Consider the following 27,330-nt stretch of genomic DNA (forward strand, 5'->3'; position numbering starts at 1 on the left):
GATTGTGACCACAAGCATTTATTGGCCACCTACTATATGCTAGGCATCTAAGTACTAGAGACACAAAGATAAAGAATAACAGAAATAGTCCTTGTCCCCAAGGAGTCCTCTGAAAGTCAGCTACAAGAACAAATAACCAGAGTACAGTGTAAAAGCCCTATACTTGAAGGAGGAGGTATGTGCAGATGCTAGAAGAGCACAAAGATGGGAAGGAGCTAATTCCATCTGAGGGAGAAAAAGGAAAAGAAGGTATCAACGAACAGTGGCATTCCACAGTGGCAGCTGGAGAGGAGCATGGGTTATACCAGGGAGTAAAGGGCAGTCAGGCAACGGAAACAGAATAACCTAAGGCACAAGAGCGTGTGGCACGTCGACCAGTCCTCAGCTATAGTCTTTCTTTTGTAGTTTTCAGACTATTCCAGAGATACCAAGGGTCTGGCCCATGTTCAATCAAACTGGAGGCAATAGGCTTCCCATGGGTCAATATTATACATGTATTTATATACATCATTAGTATTTATTAAGCACACATACAGGATGCTTTATAAAATGGGCAGCCCACTGGAGCGCCTGGGTGGCTCAGTCAGTTAAGCACACGACTCTTGATTTCATTTCAGGTCACGATCTCGTGGTTCGTGAGTTCAAGCCCCATGTCGGGCTCTGCACTGGCAGTGCAAAGCCTACTTGGGATTCTCTCTCTCTGTTTCTCTCTGCCCCTTCCCTGCTCACTTGCTCTCTCTTCTCAAAATACATAAACTGTATTTTAAAAATAATAAAATAAAATAAAATAAAATAAAATAAAATAAAATAAAATAAAATAAAATAAAATGGGCAGCCCAAGCAAAGAAACCCCATACTCATGGCCCACTTACTTCTTCCACCTTCTACTTTAGCCCTATAGCCATCACGTAAATTTGTAGCACTCTGACTCACCACACTACTGCCTCCAATTCCCACCCGACCGCACCCCTCTCTCCACGCAAACCACCTCTTCCTTCCAATACAGTACTCTGTTGATTCCAAGAGCCAAGGACCTGAAATGAAATCATCTTCCAAATTTATTATGAAATTATGAAAAAAATATACTTAGTTTCAGTTCCTATTTATCATATTTGTTTGACATAAAAATTACTGAATAAATGGCTTGGTGAGGACCTAGAAAACTAAATTAAAAATCAGCCATTTGATATTTGCTGGCATTATTTGAAAATGTTGACAAAATTTAGTTATACTACTAAAGTATTAACACAGGGCATTTTTTAATTCAGCTATTGGCCTGCAACGAAATAGTAAACAATGAAAGTTTTGAAATGTATATACTTTTTGCAATTTTCAAGAAATTTTTTAAAGAAATTTTAATGAGAAGGAAAGGAACTACATCTCAACTAAAATGCACAGCTCACAGAAACAGTAGATGAATAATGAAACACTATCCTATGTTTTCAGAGCCAAATAATCTGCTATTATGGGAATAAATCCCTTCTCTGTACTTCCTAGAAAAACACAGCTGTTTCTCACCATTTTGTTAAGACAACTGTATCCTATGCTATTTGAAAATTCTGAAGCTGATGCAAAACTTTTTCATCACACCATGGACAAAAAGCTGTATCTTCTATTCAGATGTTGTTCCTAAACTGCTTTCTTTTACTGAGAGAGAACTGACATATAACACTAGTTTCAGGTTATACAACACAATGCTTCAATAGATGCATATACCGTGAAATGTTCACCACAATAAGTTCCACTAATAGCCACCACCACAGTTACTGACGTTTTTTCCTTGTACTGAGAACTTTTAAGATCTACTCTCTTAGCAACTTTCAGATATACAATACACTATTATTAACTATAATCTCTGTGTGGTACATCACATCCTCGGGACTTACTTATTTTATAACTGGAAGTTTGTAATTTTTGACCCCCTTCATCCATTTCGCCTACCCCCTAATCCCCACCTCCGGCAATTCAGCAATCCGTTCTCTGTATCTACATACACTGTTCATTTTACCAAGAAAATCTGATTACCTGAGTGCATGAATACAGTAGATACATCTTGGCATATTTTTTCGATCGTAGATATCTGTAGTTTCTGGGTAAAAAATCTAAGGAGAAATAAAAGAAGCAGAGTAAGGTATCCATCTACTGGATCATTCACCAATCATCAACAATACAAATAAAACAGTTAGCAAACATTATTGCCATTCAGCAAGTAATTTCGTTAGGGAGAACAGAAAATTAATTCATCACAAGTCATATAAGGAACAAAATCCTATAAAACAGAAAAAGCACTAGTTGGAAAAGCCTCATCTGGTCAACCCAATGAATTTCACCAGGTATGTGAAAGTGATTTGTTTACTGCCGACTCAGCTACAAGCAGATGACACCAAGCTCTCATCCAGTTGAAATCACTGGCAAATGTAGGAAGCTCTGAAGGACTACAATCTTCCCAGTTACTATATACCATGCCTAGACTGAGTAGTAGCTAACCAATGAACATTTCCTTAGGTGCTTTCAATTATGCAAACTACTACATTTAGACATTGAAAAATACTACAAAAAATTAAAATGCGTTGTATGTGGGGCACCTGGCTGGCTCAGTTGGCGGAACGTGCGACTGATTGATCTCGGGGTTGTGAGTTCAAGCACCATGTTGGGCATAGAAATTACTTAAAAATAAAATCTTTTTAAAAATGTGTTATATGCTTGGTGGGGCGCCTGGGTGGCGCAGTCGGTTAAGCGTCCGACTTCAGCCAGGTCACGATCTCGCGGTCCGTGAGTTCGAGCCCCGCGTCGGGCTCTGGGCTGATGGCTCAGAGCCTGGAGCCTGTTTCCAATTCTGTGTCTCCTTCTCTCTCTGCCCCTCCCCTGTTCATGCTCTGTCTCTCTCTGTCCCAAAAATAAATAAACGTTGAAAAAAAAAAATTAAAAAAAAAAAAATGTGTTATATGCTTGGGAGAAGTGAAAAGATACACAGACGAAGTATCTGGAACAGAGGATATGTATGGGAATGTGGAAGATAGGTGGTTCTCCTTGGTAGCACTTACCACAAATAATCAGTTACTTGTGTTATTATCTGTTTGACTCCTCCAACAGACTACAAGCTACATGAAAGGCAAGGGTCAGGTCTATGTTGTTCAATGCCAAGCCCAGAGCCAAGGTCATGGGAGTGGCTCTATATTTAATGAATTAATGAATGAGGTTGAATAGGAACATAGCAAGTTTAGATTGGGAGTAATCTTCAATTTCAAGACCTATCTTCATGGTGATGTGGCACCATATAATTCGTTCTATAACTTAGGGGGAGAAGGAGTAATAGTGGTTTCAAGAAGTGAAAGACTGAATTATGGGGCTGAATTATGAGAAGAATCTGGATAAGAGTAAAAGGGCTTAACTAAGGCAATAGGAAGAGTACTGCAGCACCTTGTATCTATTAGAGTCCTTAACACATGGTGTTTGTTTTCATGCTTTTCTCACAATACCTATGGCTCTTAACTAGAAAGAACCACCCTCCCTTGAGACATGGGATGTAGCAGAATCCTCTTTTTTGATAATTTTTCAAGTTCTACATGCTCACCTCCCAAGACTGAGATGTCTTCTCCTGAAAGGTGACCATTATGGTCACGGTGAGACACCCTTCCCAAAAAAAGTACAGACTATATTTTAGAAAGTAACAGAACAATACAGTTGGGTAGGGTAGGATATATCAGATTAAGAAGACCTTGAACGTCAGACGAGTTTGAACTTGATATGCGGGCCACAGAGAAGTCCTAGCTCTGGAGCCAAGGATAAAAACAGAGTCTCTGTAAGATCTGACTGGAGACAGGATACAGGATATATTGAATAGTGGAGAAACTGAAGCTAAGGAGGCAGGCTGATAAGCAGTTTGAACAGATAAAAGAAACATTTCAAATACATGAGGAAGGTTTGGGGAATGACTGCATTTAGGAGTCCAAGGTAACCTTAAGATTTTGAGACAGGATGACTGGGGAAATGAAGACAGGCTACCATTTAGTATAGAGGAGGGAGGTTCACTTGGGGAAAAAGCAAGGTTTACTTTTAGATAGGAGGAATTCTAGCTAGTAAAAAGCTATCCAAGGAGAACTGTCCAGCAGCCATTTGAAGACAGTGTGTTTATCTTATAGCAAAGTCCTCAAAATAACTGAAACCATGAGAATGAGAGAATGTAGCTAAAATAAGGATTGCATCTCAAGGGACGCCCACCATTAGGATAGAACATATAAGGAAGACAGCACTAGTTGAACAGATTTAAAACAATTTAAAAATCAAAGTCAAAACCACAAAATACTTCCTGGAGGAGGTAGCCAAGAGGACCAATTATAATAAAGAGACAAAAGGGATAAGAACCAAAAGCTTTATCACCTTAAGTTTCTATATTTAGCCTACTTATACCATATGAAGTGATTAGGAAAGAACATCCCCCAAATCACTATATGTATGTATTGTCAACTATATATCATACATTACTCAAGTCTCCTGGACCTAAATCATGTAGGGTGGACATTTCAAGGCTGATAGCCATGGTTAACCCTGTTGTCCTTGAAAGCCTTTGGGGAATTCTATGTTTGGTGCAACTGTGGTCCAGGATAACATACTACCATTAGTAAACAAAAAAAAGTAGTAAAATTAAATCATTAAAAAAAGCATTTTGTAGTAACAATACTACTCAAAATAGCACATATTAACAAAGCTTTTAATAGTGTTTATAAAGGTTAAATCATCATTGCCAATGGGGCATACCACATAAAAAACAGACACAAGAAGATACAAGTGCACAGAAAGGCAAAGTAGGTGTAAGAACTTGACATACTGCCTTTCCTGACATTTGTGGGGCCTAATTCTCAAACCCACCGGTGTGAGGAACAGAAGTTCAGTATCTGGCTCTGAAAAAAAGAGGACAAAAGCTAGTCTTCTACAAAGATTTGGCTCTGGATTGAGCTCAATTCAAGACACAGATGTGCAAAACAACGCTAAATATCAAATGTTCATTTCTGAGTGGTTCTAGTCACCCTCTGGTACTCCCCATCTCCCGTTTTTTCTTCATCTTTCTCTGGTTACAACAATTTAGACTCTATAGGAAATTATAAAGAAAATAAAAACCACCCCTTTGTCCCATTCACAGAAATGAAAACTATCTCCTTATAGACTTTTCCCAAGAATATTAACTTTTCCATAAAAATAGCAATCTCACTTTAGCCAAAACACAAACTCTTACCTTAGCCTGTTTTGTTTTCCCCCCAACTTAACACATCACAGACAACTTCCTTTGCCAATACAGATTGATAGCATGCTTTCTAATGGCTGTATTAGTGTATGATTGGCTGCAATACAATTAATACCTCTAGTGAAGGAATATGTGGGTGCTATCAATTTTTCCTATCCTAAGCAATGCTGAAAAAAAATCTTACATATCCATCTCTTTGGGCTTGTCTGATTTACTAGAAGGATAAATTCCTAGAAGTAGAATTCTTAGGTCAAAAGATACGGAAGAGAAAAAGGAAAAAAAAAAAAAAAAAAAAAAAGATGTCCACACCCCTAAGAGTTGACAATACAGCATGGCTTTATGGATTCAACACAGAACGGGGGGGGGGGGGGGGGGGGGGGGGGGAGGGACCTAGAGACGGCAATCTAACAGCAATGCTAAATAAACTCCTGAGCAGAACACTCAAGGATGTACACTTACTCCAAACTCATCCACTATACACATTAAATATGTGCAGTTTCTGTCTAGCAATTATACCTCAAGAAAAATGTTTAAAAAAAAATCACCAAAACAAGATATAAGAAGTACATGTTATTATATTGCCTCTACAATTTGAAACATAAAATAATAACCCATTATGTTCTCTTGCAGATATGATTATTCTGCATCTGGAAAATAACATTTCTAAAATATTTCCTAAAGTCAAATTTTAATTTAACAACTTTGTGGAAAAAAAAAACACCACTGAATTATATACTTTAAAAAGGTAGATAGGTAGATTTTGGGGCTCCTGGGTGGCTCAGTCGGTTAAGCATCTGCCTTTGGCTCAGGTCATGATCTCACAGTTCGTGAATTCAAGCCTTGCGTCAGGCTCTGTGCTGACACCTTGGAGCCTAGAGCCTGCTTTAGATTCTGTGTCCCCCTCTCTCTGCCCCTCCCCGACTTGTGCTCTGTCTCTCAAAAATAAATAAACATTAAAAGAAATTTTTTTAAGGTAGATTTCATGGTACATGAATTTTAATCTAAGTCTACAATTTGATATGGTAAAAGTAAATGACATCATAGGGAATTTCTCTAGGGTAAGGTAAAGCAGAAATGAGTAATAATAAAGAAAAAGAACGAAAGAAAAAAAAACAAAACTATTTCCTAAAACAAACAGAAGAAAGAGATCCTTTAGTACTTAAAAAAACGAGAGAGAGAGAGAGAGAGAGAGAGAGAGAGAGAGAGAAGAAAGAAAGAAAGAAAGAAAGAAAGAAAGAAAGAAAGAAAGAAAGAAAGAAAGAAAGAAAGAAAATCACCAAAGATCCGATTGAGAATAATTTTACAGGTAGAATGACAACTACATGCCAAAACAACCTTATCTAAGCCCGAACTTGAATATCACATAAATTACCTTTGGCAATCCAATGTCATCCATGGCATTCAACCACTGAATCACATTATCAGTGTGTCTAAAGTGCAGGCCAGTTGCCTAGAACAAACAAGAGACAATTAGGCACTGTTGGCAATGTTGAAGCAAATACTAAATAAAGACTCTTTGCAAGGTCCCCTTATGAGACTTTGCAAGGTCCCCTTACATTTAAGGTCTGTCTAAAGCACTGTGTTAAGATTCTGCTCCCCAAAACCCGAATCTCAGCTCCCCTCACTTAAGAACTACCTGGAGTAGGGGCGCCTGGGTGGTGCAGTCGGTTAAGCGTCCGACTTCAGCCAGGTCACGATCTCGCGGTCTGTGAGTTCAAGCCCCGCGTCGGGCTCTGGGCGGATGGCTCAGAGCCTGGAGCCTGTTTCCGATTCTGTGTCTCCCTCTCTCTCTGCCCCTCCCCCGTTCATGCTCTGTCTCTCTCTGTCCCAAAAATAAATAAACGTTGAAAAAAAAAATTAAAAAAAAAAAAAAGAACTACCTGGAGCCAAGCCAGGCTGACTCAGTTGGTAGAGCATACATATGACTCTTGATCTCGGGGTTGTGAGTTTGACCCCCACGTGGGGTGTACAGATTTATTTAAAAAAAATAAAATCTTAAAAAAAAAAATAGAACCATCTAGGGAATCTTCCTGTAGAGTTGAGCCTTACAGAACATGATCTTTGGAGTCCAATTATATTGGATTCGCCTCCCGGCTTGGCCGTCTACTGCTGACACTAGGCAAGTCACTCCACCCTGTTGAGTTTCCCCATCTGTAACACCCACTGTATGTGTTTGGTGTAAACACACAAGGGAAAAATGTACATAAGGCACTCAGTGTGGTGGCTGGCAGAGAGAAAATACTTACAGACTGACATATTAAACATATTAATCAGGGTTTGGATACCACACATACAAATATCCCCCTCTAAACCTCTATGTCTGCTATTTTTCAGCAAGATTCACTCTCCAGACGGGAGGAGGGGCAGGACTATTATTTTTATTGCTATACAGTCTCTACTCTTCTTTAAGTGTCTTCTTGCTCTGTCCCACACGGTACGCCACTCAACAGAGTTGCCTTCAGAAAAGGAAAGTTTCTCTTTGGGATGTCAATTTTGGTCTGCCTACACCCCTGTCGTCCTCTGAATTTAAACATGAAACGTAAAAATCTCTTTTGATTCTGTCTTCATCCTTGGTTCATTCCAGGTTCTGGCCCAATTCCTATCATTGCCCCGCTTCTATCTGCTCTTGGTTTTTCAATCCTCCACCTTTTATGCTCATCCTTTTCCAAAGAGGCGCTCATGGGAAAGCTCCCCCACAACAGATTTTGGTCCTTGTCAACACTCCAACTTAACCAAGCAGTCTTCTTTTTCAGAGCCCTGGGCCACAGGAATCAAACCCTTTCACGTACCTCAATTTCCTGAAATTGGATTGCTTTCCCAATTTACCTTGAACTCCAGGGGGACCTTTTTTCCTAAAGTTGCTATTGCTTTCAGTTTGCCAACAAATCTCAGTGCTTGGTGAAGATTAAAGTAGTAATCCCCCCCTAGTTACTTCCTCTACTTTTTAAGAAATGAAAAATCCATCAAGGACCATGAAGATTTCTAGGTACACACCATCATAAGAATTATATCAGAAATACAGATAGCCATCTTTTACTACTCTGACTTTGCACCCTTTTCTCCACTCTGCCAGATGCCTTATTTTGTCAGAATAAACACACCTACACATATTTCTCAATAACTCTTACACAGGATAAAGTCCACTAACCTTCTCTCCTAAGTTTATGGAAATTAAAGCACCGAGCGAAGAAGGACTCACCCTGTATCTGGTCTGCTCTCGATCGTAGATTTTCTTCAGGGACACCACTTTGGGAGAGAAGAAGTTTCCTAGTTTGGCAAGGTAGACCCCATTCCTAAGGCCCTCCTCCAGCTCTGTGGTGGGAGGCAGGTCTTCCCCGAGGCACGCTTCCATCCACCTGCACAAAAGGGGAGAGGACATGAGAAGAGAGGGAAGGTCTGAGCTCTTCCTTAAGAGACTTTGAGCCTCATTTCCCTTCTTGTTGGAGGAGTTTAAGTTCAACATAAGCAATACTCCTTTAAGATCCAATTGCACCCACATCTTTGTCCTGACCCGGTCAGATCTCAGAGGCGAGGAAATTGCGAAAAACCCCAAGCATCACGGCCACCTTCTTCTCCACACGGCTCCCCTCTCCCATCACAGCAGACACCTGGCTCCTCAGACCCCAACTGCCCAGGAACCTCGGGCTCTAACCCTCAGTCCCTAAGTTATTCCTGCAGAACTCCTAAGAAAAATCATTTATAACTGAAGCCATGATGTCAACTGTTCAGAAATTTAAATTTATTGATGTTCTTTTCCAGTTTCAGAATCCACAGTGAATTTCTAGGTTCAGATTTTGAGGTTGTTTTGGGGTTACATGAATAGCCAATCACCTCAGCTAAAATAGGGAAGGAAATGCCAATGGAAGCAGTAAAAATTAATTCGTGTTTTTCAGAGGATGGGGGGAGGAGGCTGTCAAGGGGAAAGGAAAAGAAAGTTACATTTCTCCTAGAAGACCTCTCCAGAGATGTCAGGCAGGCCCAAGATAAAATAAAGCACATCTGTATATATTTTCTGCTAACAGAAATGTAGGTAACTAAAAATCATTTAAGGCAATGGTTTTTTTAAACCATTTTTAAGTCACAGAATCCTTTGAATATCTAAGGAAATCCCTCCCCAGAAAAAAATGGAGTCTACCTTGCCATGTACTTAAATTTAATATGTCATTTCAGAGATTTCAGACTCCAGATTAAAAACCCCTAATTTAAAATTATTCTACTTGGGGCACCTGGGTCCTGGGTTCAAGCCCCACAATGGCCATAGAGCTTACTTTTATTTATGTGTGTGTGTGTGTGTGCGTGCGTGTGCGTGTAAAATTATTCTACTCAAATTTTACACAGCCAATGTTATCCCCACATTCTGGTATCCCCACATACTGGTAAAAAACTCCCCAGACACTGGCTGTTGCCTGGTCTATTTTACTAGTGTTAAATTGTGAAAAGACAAAAAAAATATTGAAAGACATAGCCAACTGAAGTAAAAACTACATTTACTGCCAAGCAGGACAACATAAAAATGAAGCATTTATAATGTTCACTGACATACAGAAGTTTAAATTAAAAGCCAAGTACAATTGGAAGAAACATTTAACTATCCCATATTTTATAGACACACACACATACCCGTGAAAATTTACATGAAAACACTAATGTACCAATAGAAAAACAGGCCACATAATATGTACATGTATCTATGTATTTTTATATAATTCTTTGTATTAATAAAATTGTTTCAAGGATATACCACACTTAGATTTATCGTACTTCTGTAAATTGTTGCTTTTTAAATAAACTGTTCCTTTTATAATTCAGAATAAGCTTTCTTGTATTAATTCTATCTTTCCAAACTGAGATTACCGCTCAGAATTTTTACAAAATGACAAGGAAAAGCAACAATTTCCTTGTTTTTCTCAGGTTCTATAAATAGTCATATGTGCTTAAGTAAATAAATACTGGCTGGGTATAGGCATGGCCGGGGAATTTTGTGATTATTCCCCCTACTCGATGATAATAAGTTTTCACCTCCAGCTTTTCTTTCAGGTAGTAGAACTTAAAGGTCACGGGGTCGGGGGCAGGGGGAACAAATGAGTTTTCCAGAAGAGTTGTCACAGTAACTAAAACTAGATACTAACTAACTGGTAACCGTTGCAAAACCCAAACTACACCTCCGCAAGAGCCCGAAGACCAGAAGGGCAATGTGGAAAAAGAATGCAGGTCGCCGGTGTGGAAAGCAGCTGTAGCCCAAGGGCACATCTCATAGCATCGGCCCTCCGATATTTTACTGCTAAACAGCTCGTGGCAAACGCCTCCTGGCAGCCGCCACTCTCAGGGGACAGTCTAACTTGCGTTCTCATTAACAGAAACAAACCTAGAACAACGGTAGTCTAAGCCAAAACCAGCCCTTCACCATGTAATGGCCCGAGGAAAAAAGTACTTAATTTTCTCCTCCAAACACAGTAAACACATACAAGACTACGGAGGAAGAGCACAGTGTGTGCTTTTGCCTCGAATCGCAGCCAGTTTCCAAACGTGTTCTGGTTGTCCTCTGAGACGACCACACCAAAATCAGAGTGAAAGGAGGACCACCGCAAGGTCCCCCCCAAGCCTTCACCCTGGCCCCTCCCTGGGGGACAGTCCTGAGTCACAGGAAGGCTCAGAAGTTCTGTGCGGTCAAGGACACGGTGCGCATCACACGATGCCAGGCCGGAAGAGCCGACGGTGAGCTGGTGAAAAGGGGTAAAGGAGGGCAAAACACAGTGCGTCTCTCCACCGGCCCCAAACCAACATTGCCCTCCAAGTCACCACACGTGGGGTGGACTCTGCTTCGCGACAGAGTACCACGTGGTTCGTGGCTGAGAATAAAGTAAGTTGAATCAGGCCCAAACCGCTTTGAAAAGTTAAGAGCCCGAAGCAGGGTGCTACGTTACTCTGTCATTTTCAATGTCAGCAGAAGTCTAGATTCTACCATGGTCCCAAGAATATACCACAAACTCTCCTGTCTGCCCTCCACAGCCATCTGAGACATTTCCCCCTCTGCCACTAAACCACAGAATCACAAGACGAGAGCCAGGAACTTAAAGCACTTCTAGGGTAATATAATAATACATATCTATTAGAAAAACTTATTAGACATTTCTTAATATTTTATGAATATTTTCCATGTTATTATATAATTTCCGAAGACTAAGTTACATAAAAATTCTACCAAGTGCTTAATTGGTCACCTATGTTGAACACGTAGTCACTTCCAAATATTTTCAACTATTAAATAATCCTCCAAGGAACATGTTTGTACACAAGTTCTCCTGTATTTACACTTTATTCCTAAGGAAAGGACTTTAGAAGTATAACTCCAAAATAAAAAATAATAAACATTAAAGAAACATTTTTTTATTGTCCAAAAGGTTACCCAAAGGCTATACATATTTGCACAAGCCCCTCATTTTACAAGTTAGAGTAAGGCCTACCCAAGGTCACCTGGTAGCTAGCAGCAAAGGCAGAATAACCAGACCCTGATTCCTAGCTAAGAATCCTCCCTCAGTAAACGACTGCTTTTACCACGTCACTCCAAGAGCCTAACAGGGCTGAGCTCCATAGGACAGTCTAAACACGGCAAAGTGTCAGATAACCCTCCCAGGAAAAAGGCTGGTATCTCTCCACCTCCTGTCCACTAAATAGGGTTTTAAGTATTTCAGTTTAACTCTAAACCCACCACTGATTCTCAACTCAGATAGAGTTTTCTTATAAAACATAAGCATTTAATTTGGCTTTATAAGTACATTTTATTTTTTTTTTAAGATTTTTTTTTTTTTTAATTTTTTTTTTCAACATTTATTTATTTTTGGGACAGAGAGAGACAGAGCATGAACGGGGGAGGGGCAGAGAGAGAGTGAGACACAGAATCGGAAACAGGCTCCAGGCTCCGAGCCATCAGCCCAGAGCCTGACGCGGGGCTCGAACTCACGGACCGCGAGATCGTGACCTGGCTGAAGTCGGATGCTTAACCGACTGCGCCACCCAGGCGCCCCTAAGATTTTATTTTTAAGTAATCTCTACACCCAATGTGGGGCTCAAACTTAAAACCCTGAGATCAAGTCACATGTTCTACTGACTGAGCCAGCCCAGTGCCCTTTGCTTTAAAAAATTTTTTTAAATAAATCTACATATAGATCCCTTACACTGCACACAAAAATCAACTCAAAATGGGTCAAAGATTGAAACCTAAGACCTGAAACCATAAACTCCTAGAAGAAATTATTGGATCTAAGCTCCTTGACATCAGTCTTGGCAATGATTTTTTTGGATTTGACACCAAAAGCAAAGGCATCAAAAGCAAAAATAAACAAAAGTGGGACTACACCAAACTAAAAGCTTCTGCAGAGGCAAAGGAAACCATCAACAAAATGAAAAGACAACCTATGAAACTGAAGAAAGTAACTGATAGAAGGTTAATATCCGGGGGCGCCTGGGTGGCTCAGTTGGTTAAGTGACCGACTCTTGGTTTTGGCTCAGGTCATGATCTCACGGTTTTGTGAGTTCAAGCCCAGCATCAGGCTCTGCAGTGGCGACGTGGAGCCTGTTTGGGAGTCTCTCTCTCCTCTCTCTCTGCCCCTCCCTGCTGCTTGCATGTTCTCTCTTTCTCTCTCAAAATAAATAAACATTTTTTTAAAGGTCAATATCCAAAACATATAAAGAATTCAAGGGTGCCTGGGTGGCTTGGTCAGTTAGGCGTCCAACTTCGGCTCAGGTCATGATCTCACGGTTTGTGAGTTCAAGCCCTGCGTCAGGTTCTGTGCTGACAGCTCGGAGCCTGGAGCCTGCTTGAGATTCTGTGTCTCCCTCTCTCTCTCTGCCCCTCCCCCGCTCTGTCTCTCTGTCAAAAATAAACATTAAAAAATTTTTTTTAATTAAAAAAAAGACAGTTAAACGTCTATAAGGCAATAAAGTATTTTCTTAAAGAAAAGATAAACTGGAGGAAAAATCTGCAACACATAACAAGGAATTAATAACCTCCTATAATCTTTACAAGGAATTAATAATCTATAATCTTTACATGCATATGTACATTTTTTTTGCATATGTACATTTTAAGTGCTTGAAATAAATAAAATAACAAATATTTCCCCCAGAGAAATGGACTAGAAACACAAACAGGCAACTCATAAGAGAATGTAAATGTGGGAAGGCCAGCTGGTGCAGCCACTCTGGAAAACAGTATGGAGTTTCCTCAAAAAGCTAAAAATGGAACTACCCTACGACTCAGCAATTGCACTACTAGGATTTACCCATGGGATACAGGTGTGCTGTTTTGAAGGGACACATACACCCCCATGTTTATAGCAGCGCTATCGACAATAGCCAAAGTATGGAAAGAGCCCAAATGTCCATCGGTGGATGAAAGGATAAAGAAAATGTGGTATGGGGGCGCCTGGGTGGCTCAGTCGGTTGGGCGGCCGACTTCGGCTCAGGTCACGATCTCGCGGTCCGTGAGTTCAAGCCCCACGTCGGGCTCTGGGCTGATGGCTCGGAGCCTGGAGCCTGCTTCCAGTTCTGTGTCTCCCTCTCTCTCTGCCCCTCCCCCGTTCATGCTCTGTCTCTCTCTGTCTCAAAAATGAATAAAACGTTAAAAAAAAAATTTAAAAATAAAAAAGAAAATGTGGTGTGTATACATGTGTATATACATACATGTATACACACACATATATATGTATACACACACACCACACACACACCACACACACACCACACACAACGGAGTATTACTCGGCAATCAAAAAGAATGAAATCTTGCCATGTGCAACTACGTGGATGGAACTGGAGGGTATTATGCTAAGTGAAATTAGTCAGAGAAAGACAAAAATCATATGACTTCACTCATATGAGGACTTTACGAGACAAAACAGATGAACATAAGGGAAGGGAAACAAAAATAATATAAAAACAGGGAGGGGGACAAAACAGAAGAGATTCATAAATATGGAGAACAAACTGAGGGTTACTGGAGGGGTTGTGGGAGGGGGGATGGGCTAAATGGGTCAGGGGCACTAAGGAATTTATTCCTGAAATCATTGTTGCACTATATGCTAACTAATTTGGATGTAAATTTTAAAAAATTAAAAATAAAATTAAAAAAAAAGAATGCAAATGGCCAGTAATTATAGGAAAAATTCTTAATCTCACTACTAATCAAATTAAAGTAACAATAATGCCGTATTCGGCTATCAGACTGGCAAAGATAAAAAGGGACAATAGCAACTTACCATCCAATACATGGGGAAACCCCACATTCTTGCACTGTTCCAGAAGGAAATCTGGCAACGTGTACCATCATTAGTAAACTTTGAGAAACTTCCATAAAAGGCAAAGGGTTGCTTCACTTTAAGATATGACTTGGTGACCTGTGGCGCGGATGGCTAAGTGAAAGAGGCTGCCAGCCGACGAGGCTGGGACACAAGACCAGAATGATAAATTCATGCCGGAAACATGTTCAGCTTGAAACAAGAACGGGACATCAGGTGGTGACATCCTACAGGCAGTGGAAAGTCTGAAAGACTCAGGACAGAGGCCCAGCTGGAGACCCCAGTGTGAAGAGGGGCACCACGGGAGTGGAAGAGCTCACCAGAGAATCAGACGTTGAGCAAAATAAAATATGGTCAAGGGACGCCTGCCTGGATGGCTCAGTCAGAGGAGCATGTGACTCTTAATCTCAAGGTCATGAGTTCGAGTCCCGTGTTGGGAGTAGAGATTACTTAACTAAGTAAATAACTTAAAAAGTAAATAAATGGTCAAGACTGTGCCTCAGAGAACACCAACACTATCACAAAGAGAGAACAGTCACTATGGTAAAATGAGAACCGTGGCAGAATCACATGGTGGCAAGCAAGGAAGGACAACTTGTCAGGAAGCTGCAGAGAGGTGAACGGCAGAGAAAAGGACGCGGCAAACAAGGAAGCAGGCCCCATCCTCACGGGGGACCTCAGTGGAGTGGTGGAGCATGAAGAGATTACACTAGGAAAGTAAGTAGAAGTGGGGAACTAGAAACAGCCAAAGTAGACTTCTTTTTCGGGAAGTTGAAGAAGTAAGAGAAATCGGAGGAATGGAGAAAGGGTAGATCTGAGGTGGTGGCACCTCTCTCTGTTGATGACTCACGAAGAGGCAGTTATTTGCAGGCCGCAAGAAAGGAACAAGTGCACAGGGGACTAAAGATACAAGAAATAAAGAAGGCAAGGTTCTGAACAGTACAGGGGGCAGCTCGTTATAGACAGGAACATACCCACTTCTTCCGTGAGAAATGAAGGAAGGAAATAAGAATGAGCAAGAATGACTAGTAATCTAACTAACCTCTCTGAGCTTCAGGTTCCTGTCTGCAAAAACACCTAGTCTCATAAGACTGTTCTGAAGATCAAATGAGAGAATGCATGCAAGCAACAGACTCTAAGTAACGGTAGCCGTGTATCTGTGTTACAAGTACATGCACGAATTAGCTAGATTGCAGAAATAAACCTGCTTCTAGAGTCTGACACCTAGTAACCTGCCTAATACCTGCCTACCTTGTCCTATGGTAGCACTGTCACAGGAACCTCATACTTGGCCCTGCCCATTCCACCCCTGCAGCAAGACAAAGAAATCACTATTCAGAGAATTCTTAGTGTGGTAAGCCCTAAAACAAGCCCAGACCTAGAGCATATGGAGGCAAGAATCAGGGTGGGACTCAGAATTAGGGGTCTGTGAGGAGGAAACGGGTTGAACAAGTTCTGCAGAGCACGTGACTTCAGCGGTTTCCCAGCTCTGTGCAATACAGAAGGGGAACAGACCAATGCCGGAACTGACGCTCCACACCATTGAGATTCAGTTCCTCCAGGAGCCGCTCCTCCGCTCCTCCGGTTACCACACCCGGCGTGCGGAGCAGATGCTCCCTCATGCCAGGGTTACTCGCGGCTGAAAACCTCCCAAGCTGGGCAGTCTTTCCTTGCAATTAGGATTCTACTAAGACCCTAACTTATCTAAGCACCATCCAGGCACTGGAAATACCTAGTAATTATAATACAGTGTGGCAGGAACAAGTCTTGAGAGAAACTAATGTATTCGATAAAGAACTCACCACCTTTAGAGGAAGGGAATTAGGGCTAGTTTCCCAGAGAAAATGACATTTAGGTCTTGAAGGACTGGGGGGGGGGGGTGGTGTTTAGGTGGGGAGAACAAGTCATAGGCCAAGGGAAGAGAATACACAAACCTTCTGAAGGATCTGAAACAGGAATGAAATGATCAGATATAACTTGACAGATCACTCTAAGCAGTAGGGTGAGGAGGAGGAATGGGTAAGGATACACAGTCCTAAGAAGTACTGGCAGTAATCCAGGCAAGAAAGATTTATAAAGGCTTGTTTCCCAAGCCATGCAAGCACGTGAGAAACCTTGATAGTATCTGCTTTAAAAGAAACTTCTGAGTATAAATTAAGCCAATCTGAATAGCTATAGGAATGAATGAGAAACAGAAAAGAAACTTTTTCTTCTTCTCCTCCTCCTTCTCTTATTCATTTATTTAGAGAGTGAATGAGTGCACAAGCAGGGGAAGGGGGGGGGGGGAGGGGATGGGAGAATTCCAAGCAGACTTTGCACTCAGAGCACAGAGCCAGACTCAGGGCTCAAACCCATGAACTGTGAGATCATGACCTGAGCTGATATCAAGAGTCAGATGCTTAACCGACTGAGCTACCCAGGAGGCCATTCTTCTTAAGTAATAACTTATTTAACCTAAACATCTCTGAGCAAATAATTTTAGTCTTTGCTAAATTGGATAAGTTATGTAAAGTCTACTTGCCAAAATTAAACGTCTAACTGTTATATTTCAAGAGTCCCCATTCTTACTGGGGTGATGGAAACTACACTATGGTAACAGTTGCACCATTCGATAAAGTTACTAAAACTCATTAAGTTGTACATTAAAAAATGGGAGACCTTTATGGCATGTAAACTATTACTTCAAAGAAGTTTTTCTAAAAAGTCCCTGCACTAACAGGATTAACTGCTGACTCCCAGACCACATCATCAGATGCAGAGCCTGGCGAAACATTACCATGTTTGATCTACCCATCCATCTCTATCTACCACGTATCACAAAGCGTGAAAGACCTTTTAACCTTAAATGAAAACAAAATCTTCAAACTGAGTTAGATGATACTAAGTCTCACCAGCTGCAGCCTAGTCATTGCCGGCCGTGAGCAGAACTTGGGGAAAGACACAGGTGAGAGTCCTCTAGGAGGCGGAAGACAGGTACCCATTTCCTTGCAAGGGCGAGGCTCTGAGCCAGCCATCTCAGCCTACTGCCGCAGCTGCTAGAGCCCCGGAGACCAAGGAGAGCCTGTAGAGCAAGTACTAGGTCTGAAACTTAATTTTCAGACCTAGTACTTAGTGAGAACATGTCAGGAGGACGGGTTAACTGTCTTAATCATTAAGGACATAATCCTTGCCCTCTGAGGCTCACAGTATGTTAGGGAAGAGAAAAGTATAAGGCATTTATAACATATTATAAAGACAGGGGTGGGGAGGGACAGGTAGAAACACAAGAGAGGAGTGAGTACCTGACTCAGACCTAGGGTAAGGGTGGTGGGTGCTTCCTGGAGGAGGTGGATGCTACCTGAATTTACTTTCTTTTCTTTTCTTTTTTTTTATTTTTTATTTTAGAGAGAAAGATCGACTGTGGGGGTTGGGGGAGGGCGAGAAGGTGTGGGGAAGAGGGAAGGAGAGAGAGCAGGAGAGAGAGGGAATGAATATATCCCAGGCAGGCTCCACACTGGAACCCAAGGCAGGGTTCCATCCCACAACTGTGAGATCATGACCGGAGCCAAAATCAAGAGTTGGGCACTCACCCGACTGAGCCACCCAGGGGCCCCTGAATTTACTCATAGATAAGCAATATATATACATAGGTCAAAATTCAAAAAGTATAAAAAGATACCCATTTAAAAGGAAGAAAATTTCATGAAATGGACAAGAGTGTCATATGCCACAGAGACTAAGAGAAGTACTGAAAATTTTCTAATGGACATAACAATTAGGTCATCAGTCATTCCAGCAAGAGAAATCTGGTAGGGGAAAGAAGGGTACACAAACCACACCCACACAAGTTAGGATAAAGAAGTGGGTACGGGGAGTAAAGACAAGTTCTTCCTGAAGGAACAAAAGAAGGGATAATACAATAATCAGAGGAGGGTCTAGTATTAAGAGAATAGATCTGGAATGGGTGAGGATGTTTATGTGCTACAGAGAAAAGAATCAACAGGAAAAAGTTTAAGTTATAGTTAAGAAAACAATCCTGGAAAGGGTGCCCGGGTGGCTCAGTCGGTTAGGCGAATGACTTCAGCTCAGGTCATGATCCCACGCTTGTGAGTTTGAGCCCCGCGTCGGGCTCTGTGCTGACAGCTCAGAGTCTGGAGCCTGCTTCAGATTCTGTGTCTTCCTCTCTCTCTGCCCCTCCCCCCCCCCAAAAATAAATAAACATGAAAAGAAAAGAAAAGAAAAGAAAAGAAAAGAAAAGAAAAGAAAAGAAAAGAAAAGAAAAGAAAGAAAACAATCCTGGAATATGAACCCTAGAAGACAAAAAGGAGTATGATCCAGACCACACATAGAAGATGGAGTCTTAGGAAGAAAGATATTTCTCCCATTGCTACAGGGAAGGTCAAGCTGCCATGTTAAATAAGATGGGATAAATTTGTTAGGGCCAGAGAAATTGAGAGAGTTCGTAAAGAGAGGTCATCAAGCTGTAATATGGGAAGCTAAGGATGGAGACAACTACTAAGAGTAAAGATTTGGTAAGAGCTTTTTGATTGGCCTTCCCCATCTGACAATTCAAATGTTACTTTCAAAAGTCACCTTCTCCATGCACTCTTCCATGATCTACCCTTGGAAATAATCTCTCCTTCCTCCAAACTTCCTCTAAACTTTCCACTGGCACTTTGTACCTCTTTACCTCTTAATATAGTTATTTAAGTACATAAGGGTGGAATCCTTTTCTGATTTACCTTTCAAGTACAGTGCTCAAAAAATAACTGCTGAATAACAAACTGTTCTTTCCCTCCTGCTTAAGGACCATAGCACTGGTCTCAATTATAACCAAGTAATAATAAAAAAAAATCATCCTAAGCTCTCATCCCACAATGCTGAAATTCTCTTAACCACCCCAACCCCACACTCCACACAGCTTTGCACCAATTTAACTGAATATTACTGAGCAGCTACTTTGTGGAAAAGCACTGTGGAAGGAGTGCTCCTGGGTACCAAAAAGTAGAAAAAGGCAGTCTCATCTCTAAAGGAACACAAAAAATGTGTATCTTTCTGCTTTCCCTTCTTGCCTATCTGCTTTCAGCTTATCTTGGAAAGCTCAGCCATAAAATAATCTTTCCCTCATCTAAACTCTCACACATTTAACTGCATCGTTTCATTGGCAATCTTATATTGTCTTGCGACATTAGTTAGACCTTCCAACCTTTGATGTTAGGTAACTTTTATTTTTTTTTCAAATGGTGATGCCCTATCTGTCCAATTAATCTGTAACGCCCCTATGGACAGGACTGGGTTAATAAGCATTTGCCATTTGCCATCTTCTCCAGTTCTATATTAGAGAGTCCTGCACAATGAGGAACCACAAATGCTTTCTACCTGTTTTATTTTATTGGAAGTGCTTTTCCCAACTGGTTTAGCCATGCCAAGGGGGGGGAAAAAAAATTGAGCAATAGAATGTTATCACTTAAAATAAAAATACCTTTGGGGCACCCGGGTGGCTCAGTAGGTTAAGCATCTGACTTCGGCTCAGGTCATGATCTCACAGTCTGTGAGTTCGAGCCCCACATCAGGCTCTGTGCTGACAGCTCGGAGCCTGGAGACTGCTTCAGATTCTGTGTCTCCCTCTCTGCCCCTCCCCTGCTCAAACACACTCTCTCTCTTTCTCTCTCAAAAATAAACATTAAAAAAAAAACACAAAACCTTTGAATAACACAGGAGATGAAAATAAAAATTGTTTGAAGTAACTCGAGAAAGTACTTAGGTTAGAACATAATCTTCCATCAACTGTTACATAGTCTATACTTGAAAATCTTCTGCAACATGGATTTTTCCAAAGCAGATCTTTTTTTTTTTTGAAATTTCTTATTGCTATAAAGTTCTTCCTCAAATTAAGCAGATTTCCATTGCCTGGTTCTGTTCCTCTGGTACCACACATGATAAATTGAACCCCTCTTCCATATTTCAGATCTTTTAATAATAATAGGCAAAGTGTTAACAGTTGAATGAATTCCTATACTGGGTGAAAGATTGCACTTCTGAGATTCTATGTTTCTATAGTCCCCCTGAATCTTGTCTCCATATTAAATACTCTCAGTCCTTTCAAGGATTTCTCATACATCATAATTTATAGACCTTTTACCATCCTGGTCAAGCTGATTCAACATGCACGGGTCCTTGAACAATAACCATGTCTCAACCAATGCACCAACACCCACTGATGGGGTTCCTCACTCTCTAAGGGTTCTGATCTATCAGCAATGCCTGCTGTGGGTGTGAAAGAATCCCATCACACAACTATCACCCTTGCTCTAGACTATCAAGGTCCCTCCCTTTTAAGGTATGGCCTCCAGACCTGAAGATGAACTTGTTAGCCTCTGATGAGTACAGAGGACAAAGGGACATATACCACATTTCTATTAATGAACTGGTAAACAACACAGTTTCATTGTGTTCTTTTTTCCTACTAATGCTACTGCCATAAATGCTGCTACTCTATCCTGTACCTAAACACTCCATTTTTGAACCCCAATGTAGGATGTCACATTTATTACTATTAAATCTCATTAGATTCAGGGTATTTTGAATGCAGAACTTGTCATGAAGTGTATTAACCATCCCTCCAGCAACAAGTCAAACTCAAATTTAATCAATACACATCACTGATAAGCCCCAAGAAAAATGTTTTATCTGTAACATGCCCTAGAGAGCTTTCTTTGAACTTAAAACCTAGCAGCTCCTTTTATCATTGAGATAAAATTCATATAACATAAATTCACCACTTTTAACCATTTTAAAGTATGCAGTTCAGTGTTTTTTAGTATACTCAAAATGTTGTGCAACCACCATGACTATTTAATTCCAGAAGATTTTCACCACCCAAAGAGAAAGCTCGCGCCCATTAAGCAATTACTCCTCATCTAGCAGCTCTTTTTGAATATGGTTTATTCAACTGGCTACAAATCTTAATTACCTTACAATCTAGTCCACATTTGTCAAACCTGTCACTAATGTATCACAAGACACACTTGCAAATGCCTTACTGAAATCTAGACATTACTGTGTTTCTCTGATTCACCAATCTGGTGACGCTGTCGTCAAAGAGGAAATGATCTTAATGTGACAGAGCTTGTCTCAGAAAGCCCTGGTTGACTCCTAAGCATCACTTGTTACCTAAGTGCTCATCTACTTGACAATATGCTAGGAATTCTGCCCCAGACTAATTCGTTAGACTAGAATTTATGATTATCTTCTTTTCCTTTTTAATAATTAGTACATTTGCCCTCCTCTACTTTTTTAAGTTTATTTATTTTGAGAGAGAGAGAAAGCTCAAATGCACATGCACACATGCACTCACGAGGGCAGGGCAGAGAGAGAGAGAGAATCCCAAGCAGGCCCTGTAATGTTTGCACAGGGCCCAACATAGGGCTTGAACCCACGAACCATGAGATCACGACCTGAACCAAAACCAATAATCAGATGCTCCATCAACTGAGCCACCCCAGGTGCCCCACCCTCCTCCACTTTTAAAAACCACACTCCAGTTCTGCACAATGCCTTAAAGATCACTGATGACAGTTTAGCAATTATACCTACCCAGTTAGTACAGTAATGGCTTCAATTTAAGCTCTCTAAGCTGAGAACATTAGAACTCAAAGAACAGAAAGAAACTACAGATAAAACCTGTAACAGTTGAGAACTAACCAGGAACATGTTCCAAATTGTCACTTGAAATAGTCCCTCAAGGGGCGCCTGGGTGGAGCAGTCGGTTAAGCGTCCGACTTCAGCCAGGTCACGATCTCGTGGTCCATGAGTTCGAGCCCCGCGTCGGGCTCTGGGCTGACAGCTCAGAGCCTGGAGCCTGTTTCTGATTCTGTGTCTCCCTCTCTCTCTGCCCCTCCCCCGTTCATGCTCTGTCTCTCTCTGTCCCAAAAATAAATAAATGTTGAAAAAAAAAAATTAAAAAAAAAAAAATTAAATAGTCCCTCAAATCCATTATTCTGACACAAAAACAGTGCTTCCCAAACCAGTGTACTCTGGAACACTAGTTCTAAGCAAGAAAGTCTGTGAGAAGAGTCTGAGAGGAAACGAGGGGTGAGAAATCCTGCTTACACTCTCTTCTCCCGTTGAGATTCGGAACTTACAACCCACGATAAAAAGCCTATAGAACCCACCAGTCAAATCTAGTCAGCCACAGTTTCCAAATCCCAAACTGTATTCTCCTTTAACACAAAGAATAAACTGCGTTACTTTGGCAAGCTGATTCATCTCATCACAGTCTGTATGCCAAAGCTGTTAATCCAAAACCTGTTTTCCCAATGCCAACTTCATTACACACTGATTAGTCGTTTATGGCATAATACAACCTGCTTCAAAGTACTCTGGAAAATTCTAGCCAGTTTCTCTAAAATGGTATTTTTATGTTTCAAAAATCTCAACAGTTGGAAGAGCCTGGGTGGCTCCTTCGGTTAAGCATCCGACTTCGGCTCAGGTCATGGTCTCCCAGTTCATGAGTTCAAGCCCCACATCGGGCTCTCTACTGTCAGCACAGAGCCTACACTGGATCCTCTGTCTCCTCTCTCTACTCCTCACCCACCTGCGCTGTCTCTCAAAAAATAAACATTTTTTTTAAATCTCAAAAAATTTTAAAGTAAATAAATGAGTCTCAACAGCTGAACCTGCCTTGTTCTGAAAAAAAATTAAGATCTCAATTCAAAGACAGCAAGGCAAACTACACAGAACATCTCATCAGAGAGTCATTGTTGATGCTCAATATGTATTATCCAAACATCTAGAGAAAATAAGTAAATAAAGCAGGATCTCTACTTTAGTCCTCATACCAAAAAAATTCAAAATGGATCAAGGGGTTACATGTTAAAACTCTTTACATCCTAAAAATACTAGAAGAAAACACAGAGGAATGTTTTTGTATGGCACTGGTATAAATGACTCTAAAAAGGACATAAAGCCAAAAATCTAAAAATAAAAAAAACATTAATAAAATCAAACATGTTTTAAAATTCTAAATTGTTAAAAATAATAATAAAATGAAATTCTAAATTATTTTAAAAACCTTAAAGTCAAACTTAAAGGACAAACTGGATTCTTTTCAGCACATGTGGCATCCAAAGCATCAATCCCCTCAATATATAAACAGCTCTTACAAATCAGTAAGAAAAAACTCAACAGAAAAATGAGCAAAGGGTTCTACCAAAACAGTTGGCAGAAAAGGAAATACAAATAGCTCTTAAACAAAGATCCTCAGGAAACCTGGCTGCCTCTGTCAGTAGAGCATGCAACTCTTGATCTCAGGGTAGTAAGTTCAAGTCCTACACTGGGTGTGGAGCTTACTTAAAAAAATAAATTTAAAAAAAAGTTAAATTAACAAAAAAGTTGTTCAGCTTCACTCAGAATTAGATAATCTGAAAATGAAACTACAATGAAACACCATTTTCACCTATGAAATTCTCAAATATTAAAAAAACTATAATACTGCAGGTTGATGAAATTATGGGTAAAGCAGCCCTCTTATACATTACGGATGGTACAACTTCCAGACCAAATTGACAATATTTATCAAAACTGGGGCACCTGGGTGGCTCAGTCGGTTAAGCATCCAACTTCAACTTAGGTCAAGATCTCACGGTCTGTGAGTTCGAGCCCTCTGTCAGACTCTGTGCTGTCAGCTCAGAGCCTGGAACCTGCTTCAGATTCTGTGTCTCCCTCTCTCTCTACCCCTCACTGGCTCACATTCTGTCTCTCAAAAATAAAAATTTTTTTTAATTAAAAAAAAAAAAAACGTACACATTCCCTTTGACTTAGAAATCCCACTTTAAGAAATTTATCCTACAATACCCCCAAGTGTGAGATGACATACATACAAAGTTGCTAACTACAACACTATAATAGCAAAAGCTGGGGTAAAATATGCACTGGTAGTTTCAATCTACACACTGAAAAAGTATGCAACTGTGAAGACAAAAATGAGGTACTCTGATGTATTCATGTGGAGTAAGTTATGAGATGGAAAGCAGAATATGACAAGGAAATAAGTGACTAGGATTTATATGCATTGAATAATGAAAGACACATATTCATAACTGTGGTTCCAACTGGGGAAAAAAGGAATGGCTGGGACACAGACTTTTTTTTTTCACTATATATCCTAGCATAGCCTCTAAGTATCATGTTCGTGTATTATCTATTTTTTTTCATGATTAAGAATAAAATTGTAATTAAAAAACCTAAAATCTGCCTAAGAATATTTTTGCGGGACTTCTCAAGTTTTTAAAGGAAATCCCCAAAGTCAAACCACTGCTGGGCACCACCTTTTCAATCAATGATTAAGAAGCATTGTCCAAACTAATGACATAACAGTATGCCTTCAGAGCAGAGAAACATTTTGTTACAACAGTCCTAGTAGTAAGTAGTAAGTGGCAAGTAGTAACTTTTGTTTCCTTTTAGCTTATCTAGAGGTCATCTGATATGTATGTGTTATTTGTAAGGAAATGATCTGCTCTACTGTAAGGCTTTTTGTATTTAAATTTTATTTTTATATCATTTTTCGATCTTCAATAATCACAGGTTTTTTCCTCCTTCTTTTCAATTTTTCCTCTTCTACTTTTGTCTCATTCCCTCCTTTGTACTTTAGTTCCTTCTGCTTCAGTTTGTAGGAACACTAACCCTATTCAAGAAAATATCTTGGGGCTCCTAGGTGGCTCAGTCGGTTGAGTGTCGACTCTTGGTTTCAGCTCGGGTCATGATCTTACGGTTCGTGGATTTGAGCTCCACATTGGGCTCTGTGCTGACTGCATGGAGCCTGCTTGGGATTCTCTATCTCCTTCTCTCTCTGCCCCTCCCCAACCAAGCCTCCCTCCCCCGTCAAAAATAAATAATTTTTAAAATATATACCTTGTTTTTTATGTTGCAGATTAATAATCCCTAGAAGCAAGTGGATAATTTCTACCTTATGGATAACACCTATCACAATAATAGTTACTTCCCTTCTACTATAAAAGTCTCACAATTTTTCCTAAAGCCAGAGTCCTCTTAGTTCCCAAACATCTGCCCCAACAGAAGCCAAGCCCTGGGCTGGCAGCTGCCTCTCCAATGCTCCTTCTGCTTTTCGTTATGATTTCCAATGAGTCAACAGGAAGGTATTCTGAGTAAAGAAGAAATAGAGGCCTTTAGACAGGACTTTCCTCCACCCACAACACCAAAAAATACAGTTCTTGCCAAACGATCCGAGGCAATTTCCAATCCAATTTGCCACTCCTGTCTGCATGAGGTCATTATGTAAAAAACAAGCAACTGGGAAGAAGACATGCCTTTCTAGGCGGAATCACAAGCAAATCCCAGGTTATGAACATGAAAGCCAAACCCGAACTCTCTGGCCTCCCCAGAGTCACCATATTCAACTGCATCACCTCTGCTGCAACCGCTCCCCCTTCCAAGGAAATCATCTTACCGAGCGGGAGTTAGGTCACAAAAGTTAAACATACACATTTATCACAGATACCTATAAAAATCACTTAGCTGAGATTTTACGTTTGCTATATTTAAGATTTTACTTTAAGTAATCTCTGCACCCACCGTGGGGCTCCAACCCACGACCCCAAATTCAAGAGTTGCACGCTCCACCGACTGAGCCAGCCAGGCACCCCTATGTTTACTACATTTCTTATTAGCATGAATAAATCTTTCACCAATCAACAAACATTTAACAGCCACTTATGTACGTCCATCACGATCTTTAGCTCTTCAGTGAATAAAACAAGTATAAAACAAAGTAAAAAAAATAAAAGAGTCCAACACTAGTTAGACACAAAGCTACGGGACAAATCAGAGAATGGTCCTCACACAGTCAGAGTGGCAGGCAAAAGACTCGGCAGTAAGTGGGCAGGCTTGCCCATCAGACAGGTAGGCAATTAACACCTGTGGGAACCAGCTGACTTAATGGTGGACTTCAATGTCGCCCCTTCTGTGCCTATAGAGGTCAACAGCACTAGTGTCGAGTTGGGCTTGAACCCCACAGACAGTTACGAGGCCAGCAGACAAGCGATACTAATTCATTTTTTCCCCTCTTCAAAATAAAAATAATGCCCATCTCGCAGTAATGTTGTGTGTAAAGTACTTAATTACAGGCAGTTACTGCCGCTGTCATTATTTTTAGAAGCAGTGGTACTGCAGCAGCAAACTTGCCAGGTCTGGGCACTTGCCAGAACTGAAATCCGGCTCTGCCACTCACTAGATGGGCAAGTCAGCCTCTCCAAGCTTTGCTTTCTTTTCTGTTAAATGCAGATAAGAATAAGCACCTCTTTAAGAAGAGCTAATCACACGAATCAGCTAATCAGCTAATGCATACCAAGTGCTTAGCACAGCGCCTCGCATATAAGTGCTCAATACATGGTATTGATAATGACGGTGAAGAGGCAGAGGAACACGACGATCTCGGGGCAGACAGAACAATGTTCTTCATCTTTTTTTTTTTTTTAATGTCTATTTACTTATTTTGACAGAAGAGAGACAGAGCTCGAACAGGGGAGGGGCAGAGAGAGGCAGAGAAATCCCAAGCAGGCACTGCACTGTCAATGCAGAGTCCGACGTGGGGCTCGACCAAAGGAGCCACAAAATTGTGACCTGAGCGGAGATCAAGAGTTGGAGCTCTAACCGAATAAGCCCCTCAGATGCCCCAGACAAAATACTTTATATCATGATGTCCTGGCAAATTGCAGGCTTGAGTTTTGGGTTGGTTTTGCTTTTTGGGTTTTTTTTGGGGGGGAGGGGGGTGTTTGTTTCCCTTTAACTGTTGTA

The 27,330-nt window shown here is 40.7% G+C and overlaps 1 protein-coding gene across 1 annotated transcript in view; it reads right to left on the reverse strand.

Annotated features, from left to right (window-relative positions):
• Positions 1–27,330, reverse strand: part of IQGAP1 (IQ motif containing GTPase activating protein 1) — a 103,290-nt gene that overhangs the window by 64,148 nt on the left and 11,812 nt on the right. Inside the window, exons 3-5 of the mRNA XM_086711628.1 lie at positions 8,442–8,598; positions 6,615–6,692; positions 2,026–2,102 (exon numbers count right to left, since the gene is read on the reverse strand). Of these exons, the coding sequence (XP_086567754.1) occupies positions 2,026–2,102; positions 6,615–6,692; positions 8,442–8,598 (312 nt within the window). The remainder of the gene's footprint in view (positions 1–2,025; positions 2,103–6,614; positions 6,693–8,441; positions 8,599–27,330) is intronic.

The sequence above is a fragment of the Puma concolor genome, chromosome B3 (assembly GCF_028749965.1).
Source record: "Puma concolor isolate L17-30 chromosome B3, mPumCon1.1.hap2, whole genome shotgun sequence".
NCBI classification, from domain to species: Eukaryota; Metazoa; Chordata; class Mammalia; order Carnivora; family Felidae; genus Puma; species Puma concolor.